The sequence below is a fragment of the Lepidochelys kempii genome, chromosome 3, assembly GCF_965140285.1.
Source record: "Lepidochelys kempii isolate rLepKem1 chromosome 3, rLepKem1.hap1, whole genome shotgun sequence".
In the NCBI taxonomy this organism is placed as follows: Eukaryota; Metazoa; Chordata; order Testudines; family Cheloniidae; genus Lepidochelys; species Lepidochelys kempii.
In genome coordinates, this window is record NC_136382.1 from 160,190,524 (window position 1) to 160,214,733 (window position 24,210).

Here is a 24,210-nt window from a genome sequence, read left to right on the forward strand (position 1 = left end):
CTGAATAGAGAGATCTTTTCCCTTTCCTCTCCTTGGCAGAGAACTGAGGAAAAACTCAAAGTTGTAAATAATTATGGGGTATGGCTCAGTAAGGTGGTGGGAAGAGCAAATGAAAATACAACTGCGCTGGGGTGCTTGACAAATGAAGGTCTCCAAGTCTGTATAGACAGAGCAGAAGAAAGATGTCACCCTGTCACACTCCTCACCTCCTTCTTCTCCCCTCCATGTGCTCTCTATCCCCAGATTCCTTCCTGCCCAGGTGCTCTCTTCCCCACGCCCTACTCAACCTTCTGGTGCTTTGTAGTCCTTCCACGGTGGAGGAAAGGAGCCTATTGTGGGGCCCCAAAAGGAAGTGCTGAAGCATCTGTGCTTCTTCCTCCTCCAGCATCAAGGGAGCAGTTCCAGACAGAGCAGGAAGTGGATGAGAGACTCAAGGGAGCTTGGACGGCGGCATGGAGCGACCCACCACCTCTCAACTCTTTTAACAGGTCAAGAAGACTCTTTCTGGTGCGCACAAGGAGGACTGGCACCCTCAGAGACAGTTGGTAATTCCAACTAAGTATAGGGAAAAGCTCTTAAGCTTAGCCCATGATCACCCTCGTGGCCATGCTGGGGTGAACAGGACCAAGGACTGTTTGGGCAAGTTATTCCACTGGGAGGGTATGGGCAAGGACGTTTCAACCTATGTCCGGTCTTGTGAGGCGTGCCAGAGGGTGGGAAAGCCCCAAGATCAGGTTGTGGTCCCTCTCCAGCCACTCCCCATCATTGAGGTTCCATTTCAGCATGGATATTGGATATTCTGGGTCCTTTCCCTAAGAAGACACCCAGAGGAAAGCTGTACATACTGACTTTCATGGATTTTGCCACCTGATGACCAGAAGCAGTAGCACTAAGCAACACCAGGGCTAAAACCATGAGATGACATTGACAGAAAGACATTTTTGCCAAGGTAGGTTGGCCCTCTGATATCCTTACAGATCTGGAACTAACTTCCTGGCAGGGACCATGAAAAGTCTTTAGGAAGCTCATGGGGTAAACCACTTGGTTGCCACCCCTTATCACCATCAAACAAATGGCCTAGTGGAAAAGTTTAATGGGACTTTGGGAGCCATGATATGTAAATTTGTGAATGAGCCCTCCAATAATTGGGACCTAGTGTTGCAGCAGTTGCTCTTTGCCTATAGGGCTGTACCACATCCCAGTTTGGGATTTTCCCCCTTTGAACTCATTTATGGCCACAAAGTTAAGGGGCCATTACAGTGGGTGAAACAGCAATGGGGCGGGGGGGAGGGTTACATCTTCTCCAGGAACTAACATTTTGGACTTTGTAACCAACCTGGAAAACACCCTCAAAGACTCTCTAGCTCTTGCTTGAGAAAGCCTACAGGATGCTCAGCAAGAGCAAAAGGTTTGGTATGATAAACATGCCAGAGAGTATTCCTTCAAAGTAGGTGACCAAGTCATGGTCCTGAAAGTGCTCCAGGCCAATAAGATGGAAGCTTCGTGGGAAGGGCCATTTATGGTCCAAGAGTGCCTGGGAGCTGTTAATTATTTCACAGCATTCCCAGACCCCACCCAAAAACCTAAAGTATACCATGTTAATTCTCTAAAGCTCTTTTATTCCTGAGAAATCAAGGTTCTCCAGTTTACAGCTCAGGAGAGAGATGATGCTGTGTGACCTGAAGGAGTCTACTATGAAGGAACAAACAATGATGGCGTGGAAGAAGCGAGCCTTTCTATGGCCCTTGGGCGTAAGCAGCGACAGCAAATCCAGGAGCTGTGCACCAACTTTGTGCCAATGTTTTCAGGACAGACAGGACAGGACCAGGACCCCAGGACAGACAGACCAGGACAGACAGACCAGGTGTACCACTCCATTGACACAGGTGATGCTCGCCCAATTAGAGCCCAACCCTACCGGATGGCTCCTCAAGACAAAATTGTAATAGAAAGGGAGATCAAGGACATGTTACAGATGGGTGTAATCTGCCCCTCTGAGAGTGCATGGGCCTCTCTAGCGGTTCTGGTTCCCAAACCAGATGGGGAAATCTGCTTTTGTGTGGACTACTGTAAACTAAATGCTGTAACTCGCCCAGAAAACTATCCAATGCCATGCACAGATGAGCTATTGGAGAAACTGGGACGTGCCCAGTTCATCTCCACTTTAGACTTAATTAAAGGATACTGGCAAGTGTTGCTAGGTGACCCAACCAAGGAAAGGTCAGCCTTCATCACTCACGTAGGGCTGTATGAATTTAATGTGCTCCCTTTTGGACTGCGAAATGCACCCGCCACTTTCCAGAGACTGGAAGATAATCTTCTGGCTGGATTTGGGGAATTTGCAGTCCCTACCTCAACGATGTGGCTATATTCTCAGATTCATGGGCAGAATACCTGGAACACCTCCAAGCTGTCTTCCAGTGCATAAGGGAGGCAGGATTAACCGTTACGGCCAAAAGTGTCAAATAGGCCTAAATAGGGTAACTTACCTTGGACACCAGGTGGGTCAAGGTACTATCAACCCCCTACAGGCTAAGGTAAATGCTATCCAAAATTAGCCTGTCCCTAAGTCAAAGAAGCAGGTCCAAACCTTCTTGGGCTTGGCTGGGTGTTACTGATGATTTGTACCACACTACAGCCAAATTGCCACCGCACTGATAGACCTGACCAGGAAAAAAATGCCAAATGCTGGACTGAAAAGTGTCAGAAAGCTTTTAATCAGCTTAAGGCGGCCCTTATGTCTGACCCTGTACTGAGGGACCCGGACTTTAACTAACCATTCGTTGTACCACAGATGCGTCTGAGTGTGGTGTAGGACCAGTTTTAATGCAGGAAGGACCAGATCAACAATTCTATCCTGTCATTTTCCTCAGCAAAAAACTTTCTGAGAGGGAAAGCCACTGGTCAGTCTCAGAAAAAGAATGCTATGCCATTGTGTATGCGCTGGAGAAGCTACGCCCATACATCTGAGGATGGTGGTTCCACCTACAGACTGACCATGCTGCACTGAAGTGGCTTCACAAAAGAGACTAATAAAAAACTTCTTTGGTGGAGTTTAGCTCTTCAAGACTTTGATTTTGAAATACAACACATTTCAGGAGCCTCTAATAAAGTGGCTGATGCACTCTCTCGAGAAGGTTTCCCAGAATCAGCCAAGTAAAAATGTCCCTGCATTCTAAGTCATTGTAGTCCTTGAAATGTAAAAAGAACTGTTTAGTTCATCATGTAATTATTAGTAAAATTAGAGGTGCATGTATCTTATTATCTCTGTTTTCCTAAAGCTCCAGGAAGAAATCCCAGCCGGTGTGGACCGGACCTGAACCAGTCTGGCCAGCACCGTCTATGATGGCGGGGAGGGTGATCAATAAACCGGGGGATAACTCCCTTTGATGGATACCCAGCCAGCCAGTTAGCTATAAAATTCCTCTTGGTAGCTGTTCTTTACTTGCTTTATCTGCAAAAGAATTAAAAGTCCCCCAGGTAAAGAAAAAAAGTGGGCATCTGACCAAAAGAGCCAATGGGAAGGCTAGAATTTTTTAAAATGGGAAAAGAAACTTTCCCTTTGTTTGTTGTTCTCTGGGCTGCAGGGATGGAGCAGCAATGCTGCAAACAGAAATGCTGTTCAAGGTTTGAAACAGGTATGAAAAAATATTTTCCATACCTAAAATAATTTGGATAGGGAATGTTTAGTTAGACACTATCAGGTTGATTTCTTATTTTGGCTTGTGGATCTCTTCTGTGTTAACCTCTGATGCTTTTGTTTGCTTGTAACCTTTAAGCTGAACCCCCAAGAAAGCTAGTTTGGGTGCTTAATTTTTGGAATTATTCTTTTAAAATCTAGCAAATGCCTAAATTCCAGATGTATTTTCTTTTCTTTTCTTTCTTGGCATGACAGAGTGGGGATTCAGCCTTGACTGGGGCCTTTCAGGGAAAGGTTTCAAGATCTTTCCATTTTTTCCTCTCCATCCACAGGGCATGCAGAGTTGGGTGTGGACATCACCAAGGGAAGGAAAACACATGTTTGCTCGAGCAGTGGTTGCACCTGGGTTATGGGAGGAGGGCAATCAAAGATGAGCATAGACATAAATAAGAAGAAAGGGATTAGGTGGGTAAAGCAGGAAGGTGAGGTTAAGATAACCACAGAAGTGGCAAGTATGCTGGTCTTAAAACATCTTCCTGTTCTATCCCTCCAGTCGCTTATGTTCTCATGAAACACATTCGTGTAATTAAAGGGATATGGTCTAGTTCAGGAATGAGGTTAGCCTTGAACTTGTATCCAAACAGAAATGGCATCTCTGAGGATATGTTGTAATCGCTGAGTTAGTAATAGTAATGGCAGGTGATGGTTGAAGTGCATGTAACCAAATGATCTTGGTAGAATTTTCACCATTTCTGTCTATCTCTACCCATCCTGTGAATGTATAAAAGAGCTTTAGTCTTCTGGGCTGTCAATATGTGAGCAAGGAGTTCTCTTTAAAATTTTATTAAGGGGAGGAAAAAATCATGCATGGAGATGTTAGCTATGAATCTACACTACTTAGCCAGCACTCTTAACTTGAAAACATAATAACAAGACGGAACATTGACTTTAAACATTCAAACACTTAAAGAGTGACTCACAGCATGAAGATGGTTGGCATTTAAATTTTTAGGAAATTGAACTTTACTGCATCTAAACAGCTGGCCCATATAACAACACTTGACATTTACATAGTATCTATCATCAAAGAATCATAAAGGACTGTACAAACAGTATTGCCAATTGTCTCCATTTCTTCCAGAGTTGTCACAATATTTGGTATTTTTCTTAAAGCTCCAGTTCCTGGATTCAAGTGATTAGGTGAGAGTCTCAGTTTGCTTTCTTTTTTCTTTTTATAAAGTAAGTTTCTAGCCCTTCTAGTTGCAAAATAAAACTTGAAAATGTGACCAGAGAGCAATCTCAAAAATCAGAAGGCAAATAACTCTAACTTTATTTTTTTTAAATCATTTTTTTTTTAAATCCAGTTATGATTTTGGTGGCCTGAGACATTATATTTGAATGCTTGGGATTGGCAATGCTGCAAATTATTCAGAAAGCATCACATCCCCGTGTGAGGCAGGTAAGTATGATATTCATTATTTAAAAAGGGGAAATTGAGGCACATAGAGATTAGGTGACTCACCAGGTGACAAAGTAGAATCAGTGGGGGAGATGGAACAGAATCCAGGAATCCCGGCTCCCAGTCTAACCACTAGATAACACTGCCGCCTAGCTGTCCACCATTTTCCTATTCAGTAAAAATCATTAAATTCTCAACAATTATGTTTTTAGCAGGGGTGTCATGCAACTCTTTTCAGTGGGATGATTACTGTATTCTGTATTTGCTGCTTCTAGTAATTAACCCTTAAAGAATGCCCAATTGCCACATCAAAAGAAGTTAATACAAAATTACCAGGGATTAAAGCAAAAGAAGGAGATGCTGATCTCCTGGGCTGTATGCTGCTCTACCAGAACAAAGGAGCCTCCTTGTTGCCCATTGTTTCAGTATGCATATAGAATAAGGTGACCAGATGTCCCGATTTTATAGGGACAGTCCTGATATTTGTGGCTTTGTCTTATATAGGTGTCTGTTACCCCCCACCCCCCATCCCGATTTTTCACCCTTGCTGTCTGGTCACCCTAGTATAGAAAATCCAAATGTGAAACAGCAAAGCATAATGCAGAGGAGAGTTTATAATGTTCTTCACTTCTAATAGTATAAAATCATTTTAACTGCACTATATGAAGCAGAACTTTACTTTAGGGATATAATTGATAATGGTTCTATTAAAGGGCACTGTACATCATACAATATTAGAATGGAACTAGCCTGTCTGGGTAACAATATTGTAAAAGTGCTGAATTAGGAACTGTCTTTGTGGTAATATAAATACATGAGACAGGACACAAGGAAGCCAGAGAGAAAGCTCATACATTTTTAGTATCACTGTGACTATGTGTGGCACGTAATTGCTGAAGTATCAACTGGCAGGGCTGGAGGAGGTTATTGTTTGATGGCTCCATTCCTTCCTGTGTTGTGTCAAAGGTTGGTGTTGACAGCTCCTCACTCACCCCAAAGATTTTCTCATACAAAGTCCCTAAGGTTGGATTCTGTCACCCTTCCTGTGCAATATGTAGGCCACTAGAAAAGACTGAAAGATATTTGGGAATACCATGGTTGTCAGTAGCAATATTGCTCATAAGTGAGCTGTGCTGTCAAAGAAGCTGGGGAAGGAAGAGAGGTCAAGGAGTTGACAATCCTTGTGGATGCCCCAATATCTAGAGGGCTAGGATCAAGATTCTCCACTGACTCTCACGCTCCTTCGGGGGTAAGTATTCTTAATCCATTGAACAGGCACAACAATGGTAGTGCAGACGTCCCCATTTACTGGAAAGATGTTTGATAAAAAGATCTTTTGTATTTAGAAGAAAAATCAACTGTAAAACACGGGATCCATTTTATAATTGAATTAAGACATTCTAGGGGTGAATTAACATACACCTCGTATGGTTGAAGATGCAAATCTGTACAACAGGTGCCTATAACTTCACTCCTCCCAACCCATCTGAGAGGTGTGTTAATGGCCCAATAAAACATGGCACTGGTGTTGCCCTGCTTATTAGGAAACACTGTAATAATAAACATATTGCTTGTGCTTTTAAAAAAATATTAAACCAACTAAGAGGAAAAATCCCAGCAATAAGCACATTTTCCTTCTAAATCCAACATAAATTCAAATACAGTGTTGGCCAGTGTTCAAATTATAACAGTTCTATGTGACTCCAATAAAAATGCACATAAGTCTCCACAGAATAATTCATGGCTCATTGATGATGAAGTGGCTGTGACTTGGGAAGCATCTGGCGCTACTTGTAAGCTCAAGATGGTTACCCGCTCACAATTTAGAATCTCTCCCCAGAATAATCTCGATGTGCACAGTTCAAACATACACACTGGCTTTTTTTTTCTGGCCCCATTAAATCATTTTACTATTTTTAATTTTGCGACAAATCATAAATCCTTCAGCTGATTTATTTATTTAAATGAGACAAAGTAAACAAATTGAAATCTATTTCTTTTTTCAAGATACAAAATTTATTTGTCTATTATATTGATGCTGTTAGGGCTGCTAAAGTCAGCATTAATATGAGAAACTTTTGCAAAGGTGGTTATTAGCTGACTATTAAAATGTATTATGGTCAGCCCAGCCTGGAGGTGCTCTGCCTTTTCAGAGCCTTGAGAGAAGGTGGCATTCCGTTTTCAATCTGTCTCATTCCTTAAATGGGAGAGGTTAGGAAATCTGCAGGGATCAATGGGCTCAGCCACTGAGAGGGAAGAGAAGGGAAGAAAAATCCTCAACAAACAGGTACAAAACAGGCAGTGGCAGTGTAACTATTCTGTCCATGTGCCTCAACCTTGACCCACCCTTGCCTTAACTCCAAAGAATCGTAAAGTGTACTCAGATAAATTAATCAATCATTAAGGGATGGTATTAACCATATATAATTGGAAGTAAATTCCAGGCTAACCTCAAGCTCTTAAGGAAATAACTTTCATTCCAACACATACTCTAATGCATTGCAAATAATTTGAACCAAGATGACTGGCAACTTCTACATAGGAGAGGCCCAGGGTTAAGCTAGTTCACAGATCACTGTAACCGTTTCCAGGTAAGACATCTACCCTCCATGCCATGGCTAAAGAAATAGGTGAGGCATAATATGTGAAAAATACTGACCTGCTCTTATATGGCTGGTTACTAAAGTACACCGATTACCTGCAATGAACTATTGACTTCCCTAACAGCACAGAACTTTAAGACATCCCCTTCTGCTTTTTTCATCCACCTCCAAAGTTAAGCTTATGCAGGTTGACAAAAATTAAAGAAAGCCAGAGCTTAAGGGAGTTAGCTGTCTAACAGCCATTGAATTCAAAGAGTTGAGTACCTAACTCTCTCAGATGCCTTTGAAAATCCAAGCATAAACTACTAAAAATTGAATTCCAATAAAATTAAATCTATACCAGCAAGAAAATACAGAATGATTAATAACAAAATTATATATATACACAAAGCACCTTCCACTGGAAGATCTCAAAGCATTTTGAAGATATAAATTGACCAAGACCACACGCAGCATCCCTGAGAATTTAATTCTATTATCCACATTTAACAGATAGGAAACTGAGGCATAGAAAGATATAAATGGCTTGCCCAGTAATCACATAGTGAGTCAGCAGCAGAGCTAGGCACAGAACAGAGGATTCCTGAATCATACCTCCTTGCTGTTATCACTCCTTATCTTCAATTAAAACTGAAATGCCAGCTTTAATCCATATCACTGTGTAAAGGTATGTAGGATTAATAACTGCCCCCATAATGTCTAGGCACAACATGGGGAGGGGGAAATGCATCATAAATAATCAGTGCTGCCACACCCAATGGCTTGAAGGGGATTCCATCATATACAGGGTTTACAGTTTGGTTCACTGGCTCTCAGCACCCCCACGATAAAAGTTGTTCTAGCACCACTGTCACAAATATGACTGCAAATGTATATTTGTGGTTTTAAGTCAGGCTCAGAACTATAGGAATGTTATTTTTAAGGATTAATGTTTTTCCCCTCTCCCTCCTCTCTCTTAAAAAAATATGACATTAAATATAAGGGAAAGGAATGTGGATTGTCATGCTTTGGGGTCTTATTCTCCTGCCCCAGGATACAAGTAACTCCCATTGATTTGAAAGATTGTTACTTTTGCCATCCCAGAGAACTAGGCCAATGGAGTCCTCTGTTTGGACCTAAGGTTGTTTGGACCTAAGATTGTAGCAAAATACCCCCTATGCTTAGGTGATGTTATGTTATTCTTTATGCAAGCATTGAATAACCCTACTTGCTCTCTACATATATATTCCATATTGTGAAATGAGTTTTGTCCATTAAAATTGTATTCTTAATATAGTCTTACATAGTACTGAGTGCTAAATACTGTTATGCATTCACAGGACACACTACATTAATGCCAAAGAAACATGGTGGTGTGATCTCAAAATTGTATATAATTAATTACTGTTAATAGTACAGTACTTTGTATTTACGAATTGTTACTAAGTTGTACTATTAAAAAAAGACATTTTGAAAAAAGCCATGCTCTGCATTGATAACATAGCCTTTAATGTGACAAACCTGAAAGCAGAAGCATCTTTCATCTTAAAACATTTGAAAGAGGATGGCCCCACTTATGGATGTTCAAATACAGTAATCTGAAGTGAGTGTCAAAGTTGTAGGACTTTGTATGAGGGAGTCGCATTTCAAGTAGCTGGGAATAAACATCAATTTAGACATCTTGGGGCACATTCAATCCAAGTGTAACTTCACTGAAATCAATGGAGTTATACCAGGGATGAGTGTGGCACCTTATGTCCTGTTGGGAACTCAAAAAGACTTAACATAGCTTAGATAAATGTTAACCTGCCAGCGGAATCCTAACTGAGGGTAGTAGGTAAGGACAAAGAGTAATCCTGATTTGGATAGTTGGAAAGTTGCTTAAAAGGAGCAGCAATGAGAGCTGAGATTTAGGAGGAGATAGAGTCAGCTTTGATCTTTAGTGAAGAGGATGACCTTGTTCTACTGGGTTAATAACTAAATCAGAAAAATCTACAGAACTATACAGCAAATGGACCAAATTCAGCTATCAGTTACACTATGCAACTCTACTGAAGTCAGCTGAGTTGCAAGAGTGCAGCTGAGAGCAGAATTTGGCCAAATATATACATACGGAGGCTATTTCAGCTAGTAATTCAAAATAGAGGGATATATTCTAGTTTGTTACATTTTTGCAATGTTTTACAATCACATAGAGTATATCTTGATGGGCAAAGGTGAGTTTTTCAGTTGAGTTATCTCAATCAAATTAGGTTAACATGACTAAAAAGCCCCATTAAAATGCAGGCTAACACATTTGAAGCCACGCTCCCACCAGACAACAACACAGCCAACTAACAAGGCTTCATACATGATAGCCTGCATCTTAATAGGATTTTTCAATCATGTTAACACAATTGAGCTAACTGGACATACCCATACAGAGTCCATGTAGACATCCCAGCTTGTCATATTTTAACATTTAGAATTATTTTTGTAATATTTGTTACATCGGACATTTATTATCTATGGGCCAAATTGCCCTACCCTTCCTTACACTGAGTAGTACCTTACTCCACGTGAAGTCCCACTGAATTCAAAGTAACTATTCAAGGAGTAAGGTACAACAAAACATAAGCAAGTGTTTCACAATCTGGCCCTATAAGAGATCTTGAACAAGCTCTGGGAAATATTTTAGGACCTGCGTACGTTAACCTTATGAAAAAGACATATAGAATTTGAAAAGGACTCTAAGCCACTAGGGGTCTGCAAAAATTACTCTAAACATCAACAGAATTTCACAGAAAATGCTAACCTTTCCATAGACTATTTTTAATCATCATATAGCAGGAATATAATTTTCTATTAAATTCTATAAAATGATTAAAAGAAACTTATAGAGAAGTCATCTTCTCTTCCACCTTCTCTAGTACTTTTACACAAGAGCAGGACAGAGTGTCCATAATACAGAATGACTTTAGTACTATGTTATTCCAAATAAAAATAATCTGAGAGGTGTGATGATTGCCATGCCATGGAGACCTGGATTTAAGTCTTAGTATTATGAAGTGCATTGACAGTGTGAATTTTCAGTACTTTTTCATCACTAATTTAGCATCTGTGAAATTTCAATAGTGATAACAACAGTATCACTAGTGTAAACCATGCACAGGACTTGTTTGAATCAATGGATCATCTAACTAGAGAGTTCTTTCCATGCAAGCAGACATTGGGAGTATTGCAGGGACAGTGCACTCAGCCCTTAGGTAGGAAAGATAGTATTGACCCTTCAGATAATTAACAGAGTTTCTGAAGTCTACATTGCATCTAGATTTTATTTTCACACACTTCAAATAATTTACGTTAAATACTATATACCTTTATTAGCTCTCCCTCACTAGGATGCTGCAAGTATCAATGTTTCTAAAGAACTTTTAGCATCTCAGATAAAAAGCACTATGGAAGTAAAAAATAAATAAAAAATAACACAATAGCCTTTGTTAGTCTTTGCTTTTATTTTAGTTTCACAGTTCCTAGGCACTACAGTAACACTAATAATAATTATACAAACCATTAGTACAGTTTGACGTGTTTAGCATGAGGTACAGGATGAAAATGAGAACTTTAATTTTATTCTGAACCACTATGGATTCATTCTAAAAACTTCCCGAAGACTCAAATTTTAGATCTGGCTCTGAATGCCACCACAAAGTCTGAATATGGGATTTTGTTCTGGTTCTTTAAAATAATTCCAAAATTAAGATTCAGGTTCAGCTTTTGAATCTCCCAACCCCTTTTAAACATTAGTGAGTGTTTGGGTGTTGGGTCAATCTTTAGTTTAGTCATAGTAGCCAAACTGCCTAAAGAGACTTACAATCAAGCCATCTTAATGGTTAAAAAGATCCTTTGTTGTGAATTTGAGAATCCATTTGGAATACATCAACTCTCCATTATAAATATATAAGAACCAAAGTCAGATTCTGGGGAAAAGATGGGAAGGTTTCTGCACTGACATATTTAGAATAAAAGACTAAATATATTGCATCATATACCCTCATCTTCCAGTGAAATCTCATAAGAAATTGGAGTATTACTGTTCTCATTATGGGAATAATTAAAGCTCTGTCAGGTTTTTTATATATATACGGAAGGCACATTTAAAAATTGGTGGGGGTTTAATCTTCTGTTATTCTATTACTTTCATAAACCGCTTATTTAAGTAATATTATTTGTTATCATTCTACAAGAAGAGACTAGGCTAATTTCAGTTCTATTACACTGGAGAAAACTGAGTAGTTCTACTGATTTACACCAGTTCATCAGAACAGTTTGGCCCAGTAGCTGCAGGTGCTCTATGTTTTTATAGAGGTAGTGCCTGTCACAAAACTTTTACAGTTGCATTAACACATAGACCCCTCGTTACTGCACCTGTATTATGTTAGAATGATCAGGTTTCAAAAATTGTTTGGACTATATAGACATGTTTATCTTTTCACTTAATATTCCTGAAATGCTTAAACAGACCTTAATTAGCAGCTCTATCCTTCCCATGTTTCATTAATAATAAATCCTAAATCCCTCTATCCTGCTCCATCAGACATCTGTTCCATAAGCTCTATATGGTGCTTTCTCCCTTTTCCAGGTTATTTTGCTTTATCCTATCTGGTCCCAGTGTAGTTCTTTTATGTCATTACGGAAATTATTAATTGTTATTAATATAGCACATCTTCATCCCAAAGGATTCCAAAACATGTAATAATTTTAAATTGATTGACAAATTATATATAGGGTTAACTATAACCCATTACTGAAACGCACCCTCCCTTCCATCTCCCCCTCCTTCACCCCTACCTGTTTAACACCACACAGCTACACAGTTAGGACAGGACATGAAGAACCCCATATCCATAATTGCAGGAGAATTAAAAGAAGGTGGAGAAAGGGGGCAATCTCATGTTAAATAAAATCACATTTTAACACAAATTTCCTCATCTATGTAGCTAGTGACACATTAGATTATTAAAACAGAAAAAAATGGAAACAATCTAATTTACTTTTCTTTATGTTCCCCCCATTCCTCCTTTCCTGGACAATGAAAATGACTAGCACTTTACTTCCCAGTTCTCATGGATTAGCATGATCAATGGGCCCAAGCCAGACACGGAGCCACTGAGCGCCCTTGATTTCCATAAAAGCCAATGGGCGTGGAGAGTGCTCAGCACTTTACAGGATCAGGCCCAGTATTCAGGGAACATGCCTTTCAAAGATCTCCTACTGTCATTTTTAAAAAATCCTGAGGCTCTTTTCACTGGTCTTTGGTCTCCTAAAAGCTTGTTTTACACAAACCCAACTCTAGGGGCACCTTTATCCTGAGGTTGCCTCTTCAGCCGAGTTGGAATTTGGATAGGAAACAAAGGTTCGCACACCTCCTCCAGCAAAAAGTCCCAGGGGGTCTTTAACAAGGGGTCAGGCCCTGGGCTTTACTGCTCAGCCAACAAAGGGCTGGCTCTGCCTCCGCTCATCTCCTGGCTGTGTAGCATCCCGGACAGGGCGCTGTAAATTACCCTTATCGTCAGCCAAAGGGTCCCACTTCTCCCTGTACACTGCGCAGACCTTCACCCTCAGCAGTGCCGCGGCTGGAGCGCTGGGAGCGTGGACAAGCCCCCGATTTAACTTTCCTACTCTGCAAAGTACCCGCCGCTCTCCCCCACCCTGCTCCTTTTCTCCTGCCTCCGTAACTCCGACCGCTTCGTCACGCCACGTGCGCTGAGCCCGGGGCCTCGGGACCTCCCCCAGCGCCCAGGCCAACAAAGCCACGTCCCGGAGGCACGAAGGAAAACTGGGGGGGGGGGGTGCTGTAAAGTCCCGTTTTCTTCAGCCCAAGAGTCCCACTTATCCCTCTGCCTTGGTCACCCGCTTCCTCTCCCGCCCCCCCCCCCCGCGCTCATCGGTTGTTTCCTTCCCTTTGTCGGGAATCGTTTCTAAACGCACCCACCACCGAGGCTGGCATTACCAGCATCTCCTAGTTATCGCTCCTTGACCCGTCGCAGCCCCGGGGGGCGACTGGGGCTGGGGATCTGAGCTGTCTCCTGCGCTCCCAGCAGCTGAGCCGGGCCGGGATCTTGGCGGCGTCTGACCTCCCTGCCCGGCAGCCAGGGGGCGATGGCGGCCCGGGGGGCGGGCGGGGGGCTGCTCCTGTCCCGGGCTTTGGGGGGCTGGGCGCTGTTGGAGGGAGGGGAGGGCGTGTCGGATACTCACATGCCAGATGGCGAAGAAGATGAGGGCGGCGCACAGCACCAGGGACAGCATGTAGCAAAAGGCAGCGAACGTGAAGGCCATGGTGAGGGGAGAACCCCCCCGCCGCACCCCCAATCAGGCAGAGAGGACCCCGGCGCCGCAGAGGAGAGACAACGCCAGAAATTCAAGGAGGGGGTGCCTCTTCCCTGCCTCCGGGGGAGACCCCCGCTCACTGCCGGGGCGCCCCCAAGCCCAGGAGACCCCGCTACCCCCAAAATAGAGACGGGAAAGGTTCTCACCCCCGCAAGGAAACAACAGAGAGGGGAGACTCTCCGCCCTGCTACACCCAGGGGGAGCCCGGCTTGGGAGAGCAGGGATCGGACCTCGGGAAAGGAGACGGGGAGCCAGGACAGGCAGGGAGCGGAGATTTCCCCCTCCCCGCCCCTCCAATGTCCCGGGGCCTTCCCAACGCGAGGCGGCGCTCAGCGACCCCACGGAACTAAGGGGACGGGACCCCCAGAGCGACCGGGGGGGGCCCCAAGGCAGAGGGCGAACCCGGAGCTGAGGGGCTCCCAGCGCACAGAAGAAGCCGCCGATCCGGGTGGGGGCTCTGGGGTGGGTCTCTCTGCTCCTCCCGGATCCGGACTGCGAGCGGTGCCCCCGCCGCTGCCCTCTCCTCCCGCTCCGCAGCTTTTCTCTGTTCCCTTCGGTCCCGCTCCGGCTCCGCTCCCCCGACGCTCAATCGCGCCCCCACTGGCCTCTCCTGTTACAATCCCAGGCTGGGGGCGCAGGGGAACCCCCCGCTCTGAGTCCCCCCGCTCAGTCCGCAGCAGCAGCTTTGAAGGAAATTCTCCACCTGCTGCTGGGTGAGGAGAAGGAGATGCGAGAGTCCTGGGATCTCCTCCCCTTCTCTCCTCCTTCCCCCCGCAGCCCTGCTCCTCGCACCCCACAGCAGCGGGAACCTGGGCCCTGAGCACGGCCACCAGCATCCCCCCCTCCACCGCGTGCAGATCTCTGGAGTTTTCATAAATCCCCAGGAAACCACATGCGTCCTGCAGGCTGCTGATTTTTCCACGATTCGTTGCTTCTCCTCTCTCCCCCTTCTCTCCCCACCACCCCTGTGTGTCTCTTCACTTCCAGGCTAGCTCAGGCTGTGGCGATCTGCAGGAGGAATGTTAATAAAACTAGCCCATAAGTGAGGTTTTAAACGTCTCACTAAAACATACACAGCAAAATCCACCACCCTCAGCGGGAGGTATTTAAAATAATGCTTTTAAATTATTCCCCTGAGGGCCCCTCCCTCCCGGATAAGAGGGAACTTTGCAAAGACGATCCTGAAATAAGGAAGAATAAGGAATCCAATGATGATCATTAGAGCATGGGGCATTTTACATGATGGAAGGCTGGGGATTCATCTGCCTAACAAAGCAATATTTTCTGTCACCGCTGCATCCTGTACTGCTGATGTGAATAGTTTATGATGCAAATAGAATAAGAACGTTCCTATTAATAGGCAGCAGGTTTAAAACAAACAAAAGGAAGTATTTTTTCACACAATTCACAGTCAACCTGTAGAACTCCTTGCCAGAGAATGTTGTGAAGGCCAAGACTATAACAGCATTCGAAAAAGAACTAGAAAAGTTCATGGAGGATAGGTCCATCAATTGCTACTAGCCAGGATGGGCAGGGATGGTGTCCTTAGCCTCTGTTTGCCAGAAGCTGGAGATGGGCAACAGGGGATGGATCACTTGATGATTACTGGTTCTGTTCATTCCCTCTGGGGCACCTGGCATTGGCCAGTGTTAGAAGACAGAATACTAGGCTAGATGGACCTTTGGTCTGACTCAGTGTGGCTGTTCTTATGTTGATCACAGTAAAGGTCCCCATCCTGCATAAATGCACATGCTTATGAGCACCTGCATAAGTGTTTGCAGGGTCTGGGTCTAAGTTTTGTTCTAAGACCAGGTGTACCGCTTGTGGAGATGGGTTCCCCTTCTCCCCCATGCCCTTAATGCTACACTTCAAACACTTTCCAGTGTTTCAAAATCTGAACCAGGATGTGAGCCTGAATTAGCCAGTAGGCTAACTCAAAGTAGACTTCTTTATAGGGATGGAACAAAGCAGGGGTCTGGGACCTAGCCCCATATAATGAGTAAGGGTAATAAACAAGAAGGGTGATGGAGTGAGGTGACATTAAGAAGATCACAGAATTACTCACTTTTGGAAAATAGGTTTTTGACAGAGAGAGGGGAAGAGAAATAACATACTTCTTGAAGGCAAGATAACAGAAGTTGTTTTGGGGAGCTATATAAATGTGGAGAGGGTGGTAGCTAGGCATACAGCTATTGGGAAGGAGTTCCATCTCTAGCTACATTCTGTAGCTGAAAAGGATATTTAACAAATTATTAATGTAAGAAGCAAAATTCGTAATTGCCACCATCTGGCTGGGTACTTATCTACTAACTGCCTAGCCACCTTTGGGGGTCAGGGAAATACAGGAGAACCTCACAGTTACGAACACCTCAGGACTGGAGGTGTTGGTAACTCTGAAATGTTCGTAACTCTGAACAAAACATTATGGTTGTTCTTTCAAAAGTTTAGAACTGAATAGTGACTTAATACAGCTTTGAAACTTTACTATGTAGAAGAAAAAATGCTTCTTTCCCTTTATTTTTTTCAATACTTTACCTTTAACACAGTACTGTACTCCTCCCCGCTACCTGATTGCGTACTTCTGGTTCCAAATGAGGTGTGTGGTTGACTGGTCGGTTCGTAACTTTGAGGTTCTAATGTATCCATCTGGTCCAATTCTTGCTTCTCTGAACCTTATGAAAATTTAAGACCATGTTCAAGAAGAAGGAGAGGTATTTGCCTTTGATGGCATTTATCCCCTCTTTGGGTACTACTAAGCCATCCCTGCCATGGTTATTTCTTATCTGTCAAAGGTGCTTCAAGAGCATTCCTCCTTTTCCCCCCACTTTGGAATGCACCCATTTATACAAAATGGCAGGTATTTTCAAAACCGTTTCTGGAGAAGATCCTCTGGATCCTCTGAGAAGGGGTTGTTTTAACAGTACTTTGAAATCCATGGTTGGAAGATGCTATATAAATCCAAAGCACTTTACAAGACATGAAAGAACTACTGCTCCTAACGCTGCATCCATCCATTTCTAGAAAAGGAAACTGAGTGATAGAGCTGTTTACTAATTTGCCCAGGGTCACTTAGCAGAAGCCAAATTCATCCCTGATGCACAGAGGGCATAACTACATTAAAGCCAAGCCAAATATAGACTCTTCTTCTTCATCAAGTGTTTACAGATATTTAATTTCCTTTCTTCTTCAAAATGAAGAGGTTTTATTTTTAACTAATGTACACTTTTGACTCATGGAAACAGAACTGACTTGAATCCAGTGCCAACGCCAATAATTAAAAAACAGGCCTAGGATGGCTAGCTAGAAGCAATGTTTTATAATACAGAGTCTCAGTAAAGTAAAGATTTGATGATTTCATTAAGTAGGGCAAGTTGCTGCAAATGATAATGGGCTTTACAGTTATGCTGGGCTGCAGTAAAATTTTACATTGCAATCCTTTGACCTTTTTATCCTTTTGTATCTAAAGGCCATTTCCCCCTGAAATGTAGCACTGTCTTTAGAAATTAAAGGGTTTATTAATAACAGCACATTTTGAAGAGAGGCTGTAAATAGATTGCAGAACAATAGGTCTTTGTTTAAAAAAAACCCTCATACTTTGTATTGTGTCACGGTTCTTCCAACACCTGAATATTTATCATCCACTTTAGCACTGATTAAAGAACAGCTGATGCCTCATAGCAAGCCTAGGGAAAACATTTTGTTCTGAAGCAATTCTGCAAATACATACATTACTGTGATAAAGAACCATACAAGACATTAGATCTCATTCAGGCTTTCTCCCTGTTACTGCAGGATTGTTCCCCACAGTATATGGTATAGTATATTGTCAAATGTATTATTATTGCCACCATCATCATTTGTGTGCCAGCCACGCACTCAGGCACATGACCAAAGAAATAGGGTTTCCACTACTTCTCTTTGGAGACTGCTCCACAGTCAAATACCTCCTGTGATAACAAAGTTTTTCCTGGTTTCAGAGTAGCAGCTGTGTTAGTCTGTATCCACAAAAAGAAAAGGAGTACTTGTGACACCTTAGAGACTAACAAATTTATTTGAGCATAAGCTTTCGTGAAGTACAGCTCACTTCATCGGATGCATGTAGTGGATAATACAGTGGGGAGATTTTATATACACAGAGAACATGAAACAATGGGTGTTACAATACACACTGTAATGAGAGCGATCAGGTAAGGTGAGCTATTACCAGCAGGAGAGAAGAAAAAAAAGCAAAAACAAAAAAAAACCTTTTGTAGTGATAATCAAGGTGGGCCATTTCCATATTCTTATATGTGAGGAACAGTGGGGGGGAGTGGGGGGGAAATAAACATGGGGGCATAATTTTACTTTGTGTAATGACCCATCCACTCCCAGTCTCTATTCAAGCCTAAGTTAATGGTGTCCAGTTTGCAAATTAATTCCAATTCAGCAGTCTCTGGTTGGAGTCTGTTTTTGATGTTTTTTTGTTGAAGAATTGCCATTTTTAGATCTGTAATCGAGTGACCAGAGAGACTGAAGTGTTCTCCAACTGGTTTCTGAATGTTATAATTCTTGACGTCTGATTTGTGTCCGTTTATTCTTTTACACAGAGACTGCCCGGTTTGGCGTACATGGCAGAGGGGCATTGCTGGCACATGATTTTTCCTGATAGTCATCTCAAATATATATTGCACATTAGTTGGCCATGTGGCAAAAAGGGGCAGGAGAGGCTGAATGGTGTAGCAGTATGGTCTCCGCTAGAAGTCAGTGGCCAGGGTGACTGCCTTGCTCAACTGCCCCTAGAACCAGCCCTGAGTCATTGGCTAACCACAAGGGGTTCTGACAGGCCAGGCCAAAATTATTCTGGTCAGCCAGGGGAAAAACAAACACAGTTTCCCACCTTTCACTGAAGGCATACAGCCCCCATTCATCAAAGTGTTAAGATTTGGAGGCCAGTTCATCCAAGTTCAGCAATAAGTCGAAGAGGAGAATCAATTATTAAAAATGTCTTCCTTAGCGCCATCTCCCTAGGACATTCCACACCTTTCTCACAGATTGGGACCTGGCAACAGGGAGCCATTCATTTGTTACCTCCAAACTGCACTACTATAATTCACTATATCTGAAGTTGAATGTGAAAACAATGTAAAGGCTTCAGATGGTACAAAATGTGGCTTTCCACCTCCTGCATGGTTTAGGCCACTGTGAACCCATCAAGCCTGTACGCTGGTCCCTCCAATGGCTCCCAGTGTGGTTCTAAAAAAATTAAATGGTAGCTTAGGTACAAGTGATCATGACTTGATCACATTTATCAAGTGTAAGCAGAATAAAGTCCAGACCAGTAATATATATACTTGGTTTTAATATGCCGACAAGTTATATCAGTTTAGCTATGTCTCTCAGGAGTGTGAAAAATCCACACCCCTGAGAGACATACAGAAGCTAACCTAATGCCCAGTGCTAGGTCGATGGAAGAATTCTGTCAAGCTACTGCTCTTGGGGAGGTGGATTACCTATGCCGAAGAGAGAATGGGTTCTTCTGTCAGCATATGTAGCGTCTACACTGAAGTGCTGTAGTGTTTCAAGTGTAGACAAGCCCAGAATGCTACCGGATTCAGTTTGGAAAAATGTAAGTGATGGTATGCTCTGAAATTCTGTCCACAAACCAAACTCAGACCACTCGTGATTCCAAAGTGAAATGCCACACACATTAGATTGAGCAGATCTTCATAATAGGATTGTCCCCTCTTTCTTATGAATATTGATAACACTGAAATAGTTACAGTTGATATTTAAATTGCCACCATCATTGGGCATTAGTGTTAAAACTCATACAAATGAATGGAAGCATTTCATACCTCAGAGTTATTGTTTTATATTGTGTGCGGACGCAAGCAGAAATCTCTGCATCAGTTTATGTTCAATTTACTTATGGAAGATTATCTTTGCAACCAAAAAGCCGAGAGACTTTTTATTTTAAATGAAAGCTTAGACTCTGGAGCACAAGGTGCCAGCCCTGAAAAAAGTGGCAGCTCATGAAGCCAATGTCCATGATATAATTTGATCTCTGCTTCCAGCTGCAAAAATGCCCTATTCCACTGACCGTTGGCAAGGATACTCGGCCCATCCTCAGTCATTTGGACTAACCACAGCCATTTACAATTTCATGACCTCTAAGCTCGATTACTGCCATGCACTGTACTTTGGAGCAAAAGAACTCTAATCTTGGGGAAAGATCCACATATTGTAGAATGCAGCAGCCTGCCCATGTAGCAATACAGGAATCTTCAGAGAATTTAGATGTCAAACTCTAACAAATCTCTGTCGAGCACGTGTGAATTAAGATTTTCCAAAGACTTACAACTTGGGCAATTTGGAGTAGTTTTTCATGGGAACAGCAAAGGCACAAGGCAGCCCCTCTGCCTTAAAGACCTGCTCCAAAGCTCGGAGGCACTAGAGCACCTCAACAAAACAGCTGCAGGAATTTTTTTATTTGGGCAAAACACCACATATTTCTTAATGTTGTTTTAGGAAATAGTGGAACGATCCTTTCCTGAAACTTTCCAAAACATTCAACCAAAGGCAGAAACTCAGCATGGAAAATTTCAGTCCAAACAGTTAAAGTTTGGCAAAATTATAAGGAACTGAAAACAGGGTCTTATAAGGGGAAATGTTGGGCAACGTTAACTATAGTTGGAACTAAGATCTATGCCTATGATCAATGCATGGGAATTTTACATACATAACTCTCACTAATCTCTATTAAGTCCTGTTAACATTAAATGGAATTTTTGAGTGCAAATCTTTGCATAGCGACATAAGCATTTATCTTATGAGTGGTTGAATTCCATAAAGAAGCTAAGAATAAAACAATTAACCTTCTGTGGGGACTGTCTATAAGTAACACAAAAGAAATCTTTCCCCAGACAGTCATTAAAGATCCTGCTGTGCCATCCACACTAATAAGGTAACTTGCTTAAGATACTCATTTGTCTAAGCTTTGAAATGAAGACTCTGGGCCAAGTTCAGCATAGAAGAAATTCAGCAGATTCTAATGGTGTTGTGTTGTCTTTTTTTCCCCCTCTAAGTTGTCTTCCAACTCTAAAAGCTCTGAGGACCACTTCCCCCTTGAAAGCCTGTGTCCTAAACCATGACTCATGACACCACCATTCCAGCCAGATGACTGAACAAAGCAGATTATGATGTCCCTCAGCAGTTCTCCTAATCAGATGGAGAAGAGGCTATTTGAATGAATAGCACTTCCTCTCTTTCGCTAGATGGAGAGCGTTATCACAGCTGCACTCCTAGTTCCTGGCTGGCCAATGAACAGCAAATTGGTGCAGTAAATCAAACCTGATCATTGGTGCTATAGTATAAAGCAATAGAAGTGACTACCAGGCTGGTCTGGGTATTCTAAAAGAATTAATGATTTGTTAGAAGTGTTTAGCATGCATGAATGAGCAAACTAACATGTATATATAAATATTTTTAAATTATGAAAATGTTTATTCAGAAAATGTGTTTTGCAGTTTGATGCACATAGTGTTGCTAATCTTGGTTTTAAGATGGAATGGTCATCTGCCAAAAACAGGATCTTTATAAGCTTGCGACTCTGCATTTAATTCAAGATTGTCCAAATTAACACAAACAAACTAATGAAATGGACTATTCTCCTTGTACCAGTAAGCGACAAAATCTCAAATTGGAACACCTTTGAATTTTAGGGTGTTTGGCTCTGTAGATTAGAAACCAATCCCACACCTATAGTTTTGGCCCTAAGTCAATGCAGCCAAAATCCCTTGTAAAAACCATAATAGGAAGTGGCAATATCTGCAATATTGCTATCATGTAAGATGCAGCATTTTGGGCTATTACTGCTTATTTAAAAATACAGTCTTATGAGAATGGCCATGCTCATACATAACTCATATTTTAAATGTAGATCTTGGACACACTAGCCCCTCTCTTTATAATACTATAGAAAATATTTCTGAGCTGGGTGCAGCCCTGCGGTCTGTAATGATTTCTGTGATTTTACTCTGTACTTATGCAGCACCTAGTACAATGAGGTCACAGTCACATTCCCTGCTGGATTTTCTAGGCACTGCTGTAATATAAATAAAGAAATTCTTTTCTTTCTTTGTGCTTCTTCTTTTTCTGTCTGTTGCCTCAAAAGACTCTCCCTACAAAAGATAAATATGAGCCTGAACCACAATACCAAATCTAAACCATCACCATGGAAACATTGGAGAAGTTTGGATCTGGATCTTTATAAATATTCAGCTACTCAGAAAAAACAAAATATAACACTGTGACGACATTGTCAGGACACCCAAAACTGTGAGCCACTGCATTACCACTCTGCCTAAGCAGCTTTGCTACTGCTAAGTTGTGTGTCTGCCCCCTGACACTCCAGCCTGTCTGCCTTGCCAGCAAACTCTTCGAGACTGTCAGTCTAAACCTTGCTTTGCAGGTAACAGTGAACCCCATTTCCCAAAGACATTTCTCTGTAGTGTCCAGTCTTTCTCACTGGACACTCACAGAAATTAAGAAAAAAGAAAAGGAGTACTTGTGGCACCTTAGAGACTAACCAATTTTTTTGAGCATAAGCTTTCGTGAGCTACAGCTCACTTCATCGGACGCATACTGTGGAAAATACAGAAGATGTTTTTATACACACAAACCATGAAAAAATGGGTGTTTATAATGATTCAACCATTCCCAGTCTCTATTCAAGCCTATTTCCCCTTGTTTATTCCTTCCTCCCTCCCCCCCTCCGCCCCACTGTTCTTCAGACGTTCTTGTTAAACCCTGGATTTGTGCTGGAAATGGCCCACCTTGATTATCATACACATTGTAAGGAGAGTGATCACTTTAGATAAGCTATTACCAGCAGGAGAGTAGGGTGGGGGGGAGAGAAAACCTTTTGTAGTGACAAACACCCATTTTTTCATGGTTTGTGTGTATAAAAACATCTTCTGTATTTTCCACAGTATGCGTCCGATGAAGTGAGCTGTAGCTCACGAAAGCTTATGCTCAAATACATTGGTTAGTCTCTAAGGTGCCACAAGTACTCCTTTTCTTTTTGCGAATACAGACTAACACGGCTGTTACTCTGAAACCTGTCACAGAAATTAAGGTTGCTGCTTCCAGACAGGCACACATCAGCATGAAGTGAAGAGTAAATCTTCACCTAGTATACAGCACTGAGATGATTTTGTAATAAAACAAGTTTATTAATAAAGAAGAGAAATTTAAGTGATACTAAGCAAGATGAAAAGAAACAGGTATGGTTACAAATAAAACAAAACATGGTATCTAGTCACTAAAACTTAATTTTAGCAAGTTAAAAACTTTGCCTAAGCAATTTTCTACTTACATCAGGTTACCAGGATCCCTAGCCCTTCAGATTAGGGCAGTGGCTCTCAACCTATCTGTACCCCTTTCAGGAGTCTGATTTGTCTTGTGTAACTCCAAGTTTCACCTCACTTAAAAACTACTCGCTTACAAAATCAGACATAAAGATACAAAGCGTGTCACAGCACACTATTACTGAAACATTGCTTCCTTTCTCATTTTTAACCTTATAATTATAAGATAAATCAGTTGGAATATAAATATTGTATTTACATTTCAGTGTATAGTATATAGAGCAATATAAATAAGTTATTGTCTGAATGAAATTTTTGTTTGCACTGACTTCGCTAGTGCTTTTTATGTAGCCTACTGTAAAACTAGGCAAATGTATAGCCGAGTTGATGTACCCCTGGAAGACCTCTGCATGCCCGCAAAGGTACACGTACCCCTTGTTGAGAACCATGGGATTAGGGGATTCAGCTTTCACAGGCTCACAGGATGCTGTTCCCTATGTCCCCTAAGTGGCGGATCACTAAAGGGTCTCTTTACTCTCCTTATATTACTCAGAGTCCATTGTCTCTGTCGCAAGAGAAGGCAGGCTTTCTGGGAGGCAGATTCTGTTCCCAGGAGTGATTGTTAAATGGTCTTCTACCCTGCTTGTTTAACTTGATGGCTTTGTTTACCTTATATGTAAAGGTTTCAGAGTAGCAGCCGTGTTAGTCTGTATCTGCAAAAAGAAAAGGAATACTTGTGGCACCTTAGAGACTAACAAATTTATTTGAGCATAAGCTTTCGTGAGCTACAGTGCACTGCGTCAGATGAAGTGA

General features: G+C 42.1%; 1 protein-coding gene across 1 annotated transcript in view; it reads right to left on the reverse strand.

The window, feature by feature from the left end:
- Window positions 1-14,806, reverse strand: part of CNIH3 (cornichon family AMPA receptor auxiliary protein 3) — a 75,898-nt gene extending 61,092 nt beyond the window's left edge. The window contains exon 1 of the mRNA XM_073338744.2: window positions 13,919-14,806. Coding sequence (XP_073194845.1) covers window positions 13,919-13,999 — 81 coding nt within the window. The 5' untranslated portion in view covers window positions 14,000-14,806. The remainder of the gene's footprint in view (window positions 1-13,918) is intronic.
- Between the last annotated feature and the right edge of the window lie 9,404 nt (window positions 14,807-24,210).